Source organism: Apis laboriosa, unplaced genomic scaffold (genome assembly GCF_014066325.1).
Source record: "Apis laboriosa isolate Shangri-la unplaced genomic scaffold, ASM1406632v1 scaffold302_cov145, whole genome shotgun sequence".
In the NCBI taxonomy this organism is placed as follows: domain Eukaryota; kingdom Metazoa; phylum Arthropoda; class Insecta; order Hymenoptera; family Apidae; genus Apis; species Apis laboriosa.
The window spans coordinates 148,807-160,757 of NW_025222746.1; the positions used below are offsets into that span (position 1 = coordinate 148,807).

The 11,951-nt window shown below is 22.0% G+C and overlaps 2 protein-coding genes across 6 annotated transcripts in view; one reads left to right on the plus strand and one right to left on the minus strand.

The window, feature by feature from the left end:
• Positions 1–7,111, plus strand: part of LOC122714409 (proto-oncogene tyrosine-protein kinase receptor Ret) — a 67,102-nt gene extending 59,991 nt beyond the window's left edge. For both annotated transcript variants that reach the window (XM_043935723.1, XM_043935724.1), the window contains exons 15-19: positions 1,158–1,338; positions 2,536–2,665; positions 5,654–5,855; positions 6,270–6,448; positions 6,538–7,111. In XM_043935723.1, coding sequence (XP_043791658.1) covers positions 1,158–1,338; positions 2,536–2,665; positions 5,654–5,855; positions 6,270–6,448; positions 6,538–6,995 — 1,150 coding nt within the window. In that variant the 3' untranslated portion in view covers positions 6,996–7,111. The remainder of the gene's footprint in view (positions 1–1,157; positions 1,339–2,535; positions 2,666–5,653; positions 5,856–6,269; positions 6,449–6,537) is intronic.
• Positions 7,112–8,835: 1,724 nt separating this feature from the next.
• LOC122714412 lies at positions 8,836–11,749 on the minus strand. 4 transcript variants are annotated; one of them, XM_043935727.1, is made up of 9 exons: positions 11,320–11,749; positions 11,093–11,153; positions 10,842–10,988; positions 10,549–10,779; positions 10,165–10,458; positions 9,953–10,054; positions 9,714–9,871; positions 9,232–9,631; positions 8,836–9,161 (listed from the first exon to the last, which is right to left on the minus strand). In XM_043935727.1, the coding sequence occupies exons 1-9, from the start codon at positions 11,410–11,412 to the stop codon at positions 8,962–8,964; spliced, it is 1,686 nt and encodes a 561-aa protein (XP_043791662.1). In that variant the 5' UTR covers positions 11,413–11,749; the 3' UTR covers positions 8,836–8,961. The 4 variants fall into 4 exon arrangements, with proteins under 4 accessions (XP_043791662.1, XP_043791665.1, XP_043791661.1 ...); XM_043935730.1 differs by having other exon boundaries at positions 10,165–10,461; positions 11,065–11,153; positions 11,478–11,748; XM_043935726.1 differs by having other exon boundaries at positions 10,165–10,461; positions 11,320–11,747.
• Between the last annotated feature and the right edge of the window lie 202 nt (positions 11,750–11,951).

Below are 11,951 nucleotides of genomic sequence, written 5' to 3' on the forward strand. Positions count from 1 at the left end.
TGTCGATATGCATCTCGTTTCATCTCGATTTAACTTAATGAATATTTAATAACGATTTGAAAATTTTTTAAATAATTTAAAATTATATTTTCAATTTTAATATTAAGATTTAAAATATTGATTTATAATTATTGACTTATTGATTAACTATTTTTTACATTATTATTCATTATAATACAATTATATTATTATTATTATTATTATTATTATTTTTATTCATTAATTACTTTTTTATGAACAAATTCTTAGAAAAAGAGAAAAATATTTTTTTATTATTTTTGTACTTATTATTGAAGGAAATATTTGACGAATAAAATCCAAATAAGACAGTTTTAATTTTAGAAATTCATCAGTATTAAAAGTTATATATTTTTAAAGATAATATGTGTGATATACATTTTTTATTTCGATGCACATATATTTAATAAAATCAGTGATTATACGAATGAAATATATCGTTTTGATGACGAGAAATATTCTATGCATTGCTTCCTTGATAGGAATAATTCAAGTTTCCAATTTTCCGTATGTATTCCAAAATATTAATTAATAATTAAATTTTTATTTGTTTAAATTAAATTTAATTTATATTGGATTTAAAATATCTAAAAGTTGTTTTATCTTTATTAAATCTATCAATAATCAATTAAATTATATTAAATATTCATAATTTTTCATATTATTGAATTTCTAAACTTAAAATTTATATTTTCAATTTCTATTTGTTAAATAACGATCGATAAATATCAAGATTTGTCTCTTAAGATAATTTATTTTAGAAAAACAATATTATAAAAATATAAAATGAAATTTTTATCACATTTATCAGATAAATTTTTATTAATGTAATACATTTATTACTCATTTTCTATAATATATAAATAAATTCTTATTTAATTAATTTTTGATTAATTATTTTTTTTTAACCCATTCTATAATGAAATGAATAAAAATATCATATTGTACTGCAAAATAATACTTTCAATCAAAATTTTCCATATTTTAAAAATTATTTCAATAATTTAAGCATTTAATTAAATTTCGATAAAATATCGATTTAATTATTTCATATTCGTCTTTTAGAAAAAGTAAATTTATTGAACCATTTACACTATTTTCTTTGAATATTACAATTGTGAGATACGAAAATTTTGCAGAAATTATTTAAGGCGTAATCGACATCTGGAATCCGAGGCAAGAACTGGTGGATGTTCGGTTTTATCTAATGTCACTGTTGGTGAAACAAATGGAACATCCGTTTACACAGTTACGCCACGCGATATTCTCTCCTTTGCTTGGCAGATTAGCAAAGGAATGGCCTATTTAGCCGATATTAAGGTAACCTCGTAGCAGTAATCATATTATATTATATAGGTGTAGAAATTAATTTGATGTCTTTATATCACTTATAATGCTAATTTAAATGTTTGAAATATTCCACTTAATAAGATATAAATAGAATAGTATAGTACAAATTGCTAATCCAGATATGCGAAAAGATTATTTAAAGAAAAAATAAAAGATTAAAAGATTTCATGATAACTCATACTCAACTGATTTTACAAGAATTTTATAAGAAATACGATTTAATTTCATATAATTTCGAATTATCTGACTTTATTTAATTAATTTTATTATCTATTTAGATCATTTTAAAATCATTTGGAAAATATGTATTCTCAAATATCTACTGAAAAATTATTGATTGAACTTAATTATATCAAAACCAGCATCTTTTTTAATGAATCATTAATTATACTCATATAATATGAACTAATAAGTGGATTAAATTAAAATTCTTCTATTGAAGATAAGTTTAATAAAAAAAAGTATAGAGGAAAATTATTTAAGAAGCTATCATCATCTAATAAAAAAATGCATCGGTGCACTTGCATTTAAGTGTGCATCTATTTTTAATGGAATCTTATAGATTTTTTTTATTTAGCATGAATTAATTCCATTATGAATAAAACAATATTATAATTAATATTTTATGAAATATTTCAAATTTTTTTATCAGAGACAAATTTTTCATAAAGAGATTTTATTTTTGTAATATTTCATAAATATTACTTTTTTGGTCTTCGAATTTTAATTAAAATCTCCAGATGGTAATAATGATTGAAAATTTTACATTAGAACAAATAATTCTCACTATAAGATAGCTATCTGCATCAGAATATATTAAAATCTTTGCAAGAAATCCAATTTTTAAATATGTATATATAATATTTTTAAATGAAATAAATATTTTGAAAAAAAAAAGTTCAAAAAAAAAGTATTATATATATTTTCTAACCACATCATTTAATATACATATTTTCTAACCACATCATTTATTATACATATTTTCTAACCACATTTTAATTTAATCTATATTGTGAGTATGAGTATATATATATATATAGAATATAAATATATCTATATCTATGTTTGTATTAATTATAACCATTCTCATTACTTCAAAAAGACAACAAATTAATTTCTATATTTAATATATTAATGAAAATGGAGATTAATCTAAATAGTTTGTAGTTAGTTCATAGAGATCTCGCAGCCAGAAATGTATTACTCGCAGCGGAGAAAGTTTGTAAAATTTCTGATTTTGGATTAACTCGTGATGTCTATGAAGATGATGCGTATTTAAAACGTAGCAAAGGACGAGGTATGTTTTTTCATCGAAATAGTTTTCGTATCGATTTAGCCAATCTTTCTTATCGATCTTCATTCACATAAATGAACTTTTATAATTTTTTTCTCCATTATTCTCCAGGATTTTGTGAGAAAGTAATTTTACAGAACATTATTTCGATCAACTAAATCTTTCTTTAAAATCCAATGCATAATATATTAAGTAGTCATTATCTAAATTCTGCGAATTCTTTAACTTGAAATATTTATAAATAATGCCATTAGATTTTTTTCAATTAAAATAATTAATTTAAATAAAATTGAATATTTATCCATTCTTTATCTGAAGAGAATGTAATTTTATTAAATTCTATTAAAAATAAATTGTCTTAATTTTTCATTTTAATATGATTTTTTAAAAAATATTATATTTCAAACTATATTACACAGGATAAAATAGGTGATGATATCTGATGATGATGATAGTTGATGATATCTGGAAAATATGCTGATCGAAAGTAAACTTTCTAATTTAATTTATAGGGTTTCTTGACAGTTTTGGCAGAATACGGTCGATATTATCATATAGAAAAATTATAATTTTCAACTATCTTGACATTACAATGAATATTTTTCTTTTAATTTTTTGCCAATGTATTTTATGTCAACTTTTTGTTATATTTTGTTATAACAATGGCTTTGAAAAATTATATAATGGCTTTTGAAAATTAAAAAAAATAGTTTATATTTACTAAAAAATGTAAATTATCAAAAGTGATTTTAAAAGCAGAATTTATAGTTAATTAATAATCTAATCTACAATAACTCTTATTAATATTCAAACACTATAATTAATAAGATATATTTGTTCAAAATACTATGAACAAGTTGATTTTTTTTTAAATTTGTTAAAGTTAAAGTTTTTTTTAAATATTAAAAAAAATTGAAAGAGATAAGAATTAAGATAAGAATTAAATATTAAAAAAAATTAAGAGTAAGAATTGTAAGAATATGATAAAAATAGAAAATTGCTAAAAATATATGTATTTTATTTATTTAATGTATATAATATATTTTTAGATAATCAGCAATAAGCTAAATGATTAAACTTTATATTGCAAAAATATCAAATCTGATATCAAATAAATATATTAATTTAAAAGAGATACATTTTATATTGTAAAAATATTAATATTTTGTATAATATTTTTTTTTTTTTACTAATTTTTTTCTGTTTAAATATTTGAGAAATAATTTTTTTTAAATAATTTTATGTATTTTCATTTTTTTTTTATGGATTTTAATTTTTTTATATTTATGATTATTATTTTATAGACAGACTAATTATTAATCTTAATTTATAATCTAATTTAAATCTTATAATTGAAAAGAATATAATAAATATTTTTTCATATAATCTTCAATTTATATTTTTGATCATATTCTTAATAAAATTTTATATATTTTAATTTTTATATATACGTGTTAATTACATTTTTAAATAACACTTTATTTCAAGATATCAAAATATTTATGATATAAATATTTTCGATAGAACCAATAAAAACTATCTCATCCATATTTGCAATTGAAATACGAAACCATTAAATTTCCATCACTCTTTTTCATATTCAACTTTAAAGTTTTAATTTGAGACTTTTTGTTCATCTTTTGTTATTTTTGTCTATTGCATAAAAAAAATTGAAATTAATTTTATTTTATTTTATTAAATATTACGTTTTTTTATTATATCTGATTTTATAAATTCCTTGGTAAAAGTTATTCTTTTCTTCTTCTCATTTATGATTTTTTATCATGATTCTCTACATATTAATATTTTTTTTTCAACATTCTCTTTTTCAGAAATAGATTATTAATTAATTTAGAATACTATTTTTAATTTATTTTTTTTTATTTTTTATTTTTTGAGTAATTTTTTTTTATAAACTTTCACAATACAATTACTTTTAGATACATTTTTTTTACTGAATTATTTCAAAGAAATCTCTAAAATTTTATCTTCGTGTAATAACACAAATTTAATATATAAATTAATGGTTCATTATTTATGTTTATTATAGATTTTCTTAAGATAATATTTTGTTTTTATGGATTTATTATTATTAATACTAGATTATTATTTAAAAGTAAAATTTTATCTGTAGGATCCATTTAATGACAATTTGAAAATTTTTGAATTATTTCAATACTTTTTAATTTATTTAACATTAAAATTTGTGAAGAATTATGATTATTAATTATTTATCTATATTCATTATATTTTTTTGGACAAATGGTTAAAAAATGAAAGAAATATTAATTTAAATATAAAACAAAAATTTTTTCTTTGTCTATTAAGACATTTCCGATAATAAATTATTCTATTTATCTACACTAATTTTGTTTTGTTTATATTATTTAATTGTATTTTTTACTCAGATAACTTTTTATAATGTAATGCAATGAGATCTTATTATTTAATTACCTCTATCTCTTATGTATTTAATTAATCTCTAATTAACATCGTTTTTAGCATTTTTATAAAATAATAAAATGCATAAAAAATTAAATTATGTTACGAAATAATATTTTCAATAAATATTTAGCACATCATAAAAAAAAGATTATTATAATAATTTATACAAGTAAATAAAAATTTAAATTTTATCTTAAACATATATAATTTAAGTAACTTTTTATATATATATATTGCAATACAATGAAATCTTTTTATTAATTTGATTAAATAATCATTATTCTATAACAAAAATCAATAAATTACACTAATTCATAAAATATTTTCAGCAAATATTTTTCATATATTTTCTTTAAAAAAAGATTAAAAATTTACGTTTTATTTTGAAAATTTAATTTAATCATTTCATGTTTGTTTAATTTTTAAAAATTAATTAATTATCTGCTAACTGGACATGATAATTAGCCATTTTACACAATAATAAAATCTTGGACATTTGAATATTAATAAAAATCACTTCATAATTTATCTATTTCGTTTTTGCAGTGCCGGTAAAATGGATGGCACCTGAATCTCTCGCAGATCATGTATATACTAGCAAATCAGATGTTTGGAGTTTTGGTATTCTTCTTTGGGAATTGGTCACTTTAGGTGCATCTCCTTATCCTGGTGTAGACGTGCACAATCTCTACAATTTACTCAAAACTGGGTACCGTATGGAAAGACCGACAAATTGTTCATTACAGTTGTAAGTCAATTGCTAATGAAAAAATACGATTTTATTTTTTTATTGTATATATCAAGAATAAATAATTATAAAATTGTATAAATTGACATGAATGAGGAATGTATGTGAAAGTGCGAGTGATTAGATAAAATAACCAATATGATAAAAATAAAAAAAATGTACGCAGATGAATGAAAAGAAAAGAAATCAAAAAGATTAAAAAGTAGTTTATATAAAGCCAAATATTGATTGTCAGAATGTCTTTGTTTCATATTTATATTTTTATATTTTGAACATAAATTAACACGAGAATCGAATACTCTATATACTTTAGGTTTTTAAATATCTATAAATATGTATAATAATGTTTTAATTCGGTATGTATAATTAAAATTTTCAACAATATGTTTATATAAATAATTTTTTTAATTCTAGATACAAACTGATGATGTCATGTTGGCATCAAGAATCTGTCATCAGGCCATCATTTAAGGAACTTACTAATCATTTGGAAAAAATGTTAGAGGATAGCGTTGAATATTTGGATTTGAATCCAAGAACTGTTGACAATCAGGCTTATTTTGCTTCACTTCACGCTTTGGACAGTCCATGTAGTACGTATTTTCTTTCTTGTCTCAAACAATGAAGAAAAGTATTTTTATTGTTTTCAGAATTGTTTTCTAGAATTGTTTTTTTAAAACAGGTTCTGGTAACGATGCTACCGAAGATTGTGAAATCAATAGTTTGAAGACAGATGTTGTCAACTATTTAGAAAAACCTTGTTCTGATACGGTGACTAAGTGTGACAAGATTGACAAGCTTCATACTTTTTGGCAAGAATCTCTAGCGACCTCTTCCGAAAAATCCGTTAAGTTATATATAAATGATCAGTCATCGAATTTTCAAGTTAATCATTATGAGAGTCCTATCAAATTTAGAAATACTAGCATAACCAGTAATAGCGAAAATGATTTAGTCACATCAACAAACGGACACTTGCAATCTTATATAGATATGGAAGGTAAGAAACCCTCAGAGATAAAAACAGAAGTAAAAACAGAAACAGAAGAGGAAGCAGAAATGAAAGAATTACTTGTTTTTGCCAATGAAAATGACATTGATGAAAGTCAATCTGAAGATGTTCTACACAAAAAAATCTAACGAATATGAGAAAATAATGATTTTAAGACGATAACTAACATATTTTTTCATTTGAAAAAAATATTGTTTTAACAATATCATTTTAACAATGATTGTGTATATACTTATATTAAATCTAAAGAAATAGAATGTGAAAATTTTTGCAAGCATAAAAAATATTATCAATACGTATTCTATTTTATAATAATTTATTTTTATATAGTTTTTATAGTTTTTATAGTTTTTCCTACGAATCCAGAAATTAAGTTGTCCTATCTTCCTCAGTTTCAAAAAACATAAATTATGAAAAAATTAAAAAAACGTTGAAAGTTTCGAATTAGTAGATTTTTATAAGAAACATACGAATATGATACTTTACGAATATGATAATAGTAATTCATAATTATAATTATTTCTTCTATCTATCTATTCTATCTATTCTTCATCTATCTTTTAAGACTAATTTAAATTTCTTATATTTTTAATTTTCACATAATATTTTTATTTATTTATTATATAATATATATTATATAATATTTATTTTATCAATATAATACGTTTTTGCTAAAAATTGCAAATTTTTATAAAAATTACAAAAGTGTTTTTGAAAATCGAAGATGACAAAATAATTCTTCGGATTTGTGCTTAGATCAGAGAATTTTATAAAATCATTGAATAAATATTAATAAAAAAGAAAAAAAATTTTTTTTAGATAATGAAATCTTCGACATATATTTATGTGCCTTCTTTTTTGTTTTTTTTTTATTTTCACATTTTTTCAAAAGACAAAATACATTTAATACATAGAATATATCTTGCCAATTTTCGATAATTTGGACGCTAAATATACACTAAAAAAACTATAGAATCCAAATAGATCGATAATTTGAAAAGATAAAGATTAAAAAAAAATGTGAAAATATAAAAATATAATATACTGCATTTCATTTTCGCACAAATGTTCAAATATTTTCTGCGTTATATTAAAAATTATAGTTAAATTATAGCTTCTTTTATTAATCTTTTCTAAAATATTTGAAGATATTCGAAGCTATTAGAATCGTCGATTATTAAATCAATAATTTTCCTACGTTTCATCATTTAGATCTCGACATAATTAAAAATTAAAAATAAACGGAAAAATTAAATACGAACAAAATAAATGATTCTTATTAGCTATTCGACAAGGTCATCAATTCCTTAAAGATTGACTAACTTCTGATTACTTCCTAAATACTTTTGAATAACTTCTCGATAATTGATAATTGCATAATTGAGCATCAAAAATAAACAAACCTATAACGATAATTGCTAAAACTATCAAACTTTAAGCTTCCAATTAAATTGTTCATTTTAATGGCTTCCAGCTTGTAATAAATAATTCATTATAAAATTGAAATGAATTGTTTTAAGTGAAATAACATGCATGAAACGAAAATTTGACAAATGTGCAAAAAGTAATCGATTCAATTATTTTAGTTACTAATCGATGTAATCATATTCAAGCAATAAATGTGCATTTTTTTTCTTTATGTACAAAATAGAGCATTCCATTTCATTATATCAATTAGTTATCACTTGTCGTTTATAACGCAAGCGTTCAAGTACAAATTTAGTTATTGTTATACTGTATACATACTTGCTTTTTATATATATATTATATTTACTTACTTTCAAAAAATCGAATATGTTCTTAGTACAAGCATGTGCGATGTGAACATAACTGTTATATCATTGTCCATTAATATCGTGATAAATGTGTGCAAATGCACGTAAACACACAAAAAAATATGTAAAACATTTGTACGTCAACACAAATTGAAAATTATAAAATGCAAATCATAGTGAATATAAGAAATTGTATTGTAACAAAAAGAACTAACGTTTATTAAATTAAATCAATATATGTATAAAAAGAATGTCTTATACTTTTAAAATTATCTAACCTACATAAATGTCACATTTTACAATATTACGAGTAAAAAAATCACAAATTTAATTTATCGATACGAAACACGCAAGTATCATCCTTTAAAGATTTATTAATGTGTTCTTCTTGCTCACCCTCTCCATTCTCGCCGAGTAAATTTAATTCATCGATATTCGTTACAAACATAGTATTATCATTTAATATAGCTGGTGCAAGAGTTCGATTATTTGATATTTCTGTAGTTTCTAAAAGATTTTCTAAAATATGAATAAATGAAATCAATATATGAAATCACATTTAAAGCAAACAATTGAAAATCTAACTGACCAGTTTCTTGTCCATCTTTCACATTGTTTACATCTTCTTCCAATGTTTCGAGTTTTGCTAATTTCACAGAATCCAAAAATTTCCTGTCAGATACCGAAGAAGCACACTTTACATGTTCCGTTGCATGAATTATTTTTACGAGTTTAGGTAATTCTTTTGGCAAAGAAAATCTTTTTAAATGTTTTGTTTCTTCAGGAATGTCATCCGATTTACAATACGGTAATTGTACGATATAGCAACGCTTTTCAATTTGAAATTTTCTTTCTCTGACCAATCTCAAAAGATAATTACTGGTATTTTCATAAATAGTCGATAAAACAGGTTTTTTAGATGGTGGAGAAGTTGCAACAATAATGAACTCTGTGTTTCGAAGCGCAGCATCGCACCAACATTCTGGATCCTATATTACAATCATAATAAATCGTGAAATAAATTTTTTTGCAGAAGTAGTATTTTATTTTGAATGGATTATTGGTACTAACTTTATCCATAGTATCTGTAATATCGAGCACATCTATCATGGCATTAATGTCACAAACTCTTAAATATTTTGCCAATTCAACCATTACGTTAACATGCGATAACCGAGTCGGTGAATATACTAACAAACATTTCGGTTTTTCTTTTTTTCTCAATATTTCTATAAAAATTTAAATAAATATATAACTTAATTACTCTAACAATATTTATACAAAAATTTTAAATTATATTACAATTTTACCTCTTCTATATAATCTATAAAGATGATAAAGTACACAAAATGATAATGCTGGTATCCATACAGCACTGATAATCATGATCAAAAGACGAGGTGAAGATGTTGCTAGAAAATGTAAGAATTACCAACACTTAACAATATTGCTGTTCTTTAATTAAAAAATTAAAATTTCATTATATTATATTATTTTTCATAGACAATATTTGTTTGCTTACGTATAATAATAAAGGGTGTAGTACTATTTACGCATCCATAATCGTCGCATTCCAAATGCATGCAAGCAACTTTAAAATAAAAGTGACCAATGTGCGCAGTAAAATTATATTGTAAATCTTGTTTTCTTGTTACATTGAATGTTTTTATAAAATCTGTATCATTGTTTATTAACCAAATTTTATATCCAGTTACATTATAACTTTCTGGTAATGGTTGAATATGTAAAGAAAGAAGGGGAGCATTTGATACATCTATATATACAAATGGTCTGTATTGCTTTATACTTGCATTTTCTTCTGTAATAAGATAGATTTAAAAAAATTATTACTCAAAACATAATGCTGATTTTTATTTGATAAAAAAAGTTTGCTTTAAATATTTACCAATAAATTTATGTGCAGGTACATTGAAAATATATCGTTTACTATACTTATATCTTTCTCCTGTTACAAGATAATCTAATTGATATGGAATAGATTCATAAGATTCATTAGAAAATGGACAAGAAATGTATAGATCCTTTGGAGCCGGAAGAGTTTCATTTCCATAAAGTTGTATATATCTACAGGCAGACTCATTTTCATTCAATAAACTTTGATAACGTGTTATCAGTCCTATTTAATAGAAAAGAAGTTCAAGTGATTAAAAGAATCATCTAATCATCTAAGCTTATTACCATGAAAAGTTGCATTGGTAATGCTTAAATTGAAAGCTGTTACTTTATTTCCAAACTCTTCATATATATATGCATGTAAATTAAATTTAGTTGTGTCTTCATTTGGTGGATAATGATTGTAGCCTTCAAATGTGAATTTGGTGCAATCTATTAAAAAAAAATAAATAATTCACATATCTAATTTCTATTTTTTACATTAAAATTATACTATATAAATAATCACATTTATGCATTTAATGAACTCATCATACCTCCACCTTTTTGAACTTTCGTCAATAAACATTGGAAACCAGGAATAGCAACTACTTTTGTCTGTAAAAAATAAAACAGATGATTTAGGAATAATAAATATAAATATTAATTTTCTGCAATGAAAATAATCTGAATAAATATTTAAAAATTCAAACAATCAATTGCGCAGAGCATTTGAACAAAAGTAAAGAGTTAAATTTAAAATAAAAGAAGTACTAAAAATTACCACATTTTGACAATAATCTGGATAACAATACGAAGCTGCGACACTTCTAATAAAGTAACAAAGAAACATCGCAAAATTGATGAGTTTCCGCATAGTAAGGTTAGAATTATGAGTTAACCACAACTATTGAAAAATTTTATCAAAATTAACATATTTACGTTATACCCAACATCAACGATTAATCGATCTTTGAATCTTGCGATGATAGAACATCACATTTATTTGTAATAAATTAAATTTCTTCATGCGAACTCTTGCACAAAAAAAGTGTAAACGCGTACCGCTACGTATTTACCCTTAAGCGCACTCTATCGAAGAAAAGTGCAAACTCACATATTTCAACACATAATAAATATCAATTTATATGATAAAATCATTGTAAAAATTAAATTGATAGGAAAAACAAAAAGACACAAAAAGAAGTTAAATAATGAATATGAGAATGAGTATATATAAACAATTTGTTTATTAATGATTATACTCCAGCTATGTATTATCAAATATAGGAAAAAAAAACAAAGAGAATTAAAATTAATTATAAATATACTATTTTATCTTTTTTAGAAAATAATAAAATATAAAATGTAAAAATGCGAGGTTAAAAAGAAAAAAAAATGTATAAAATTTAGAAA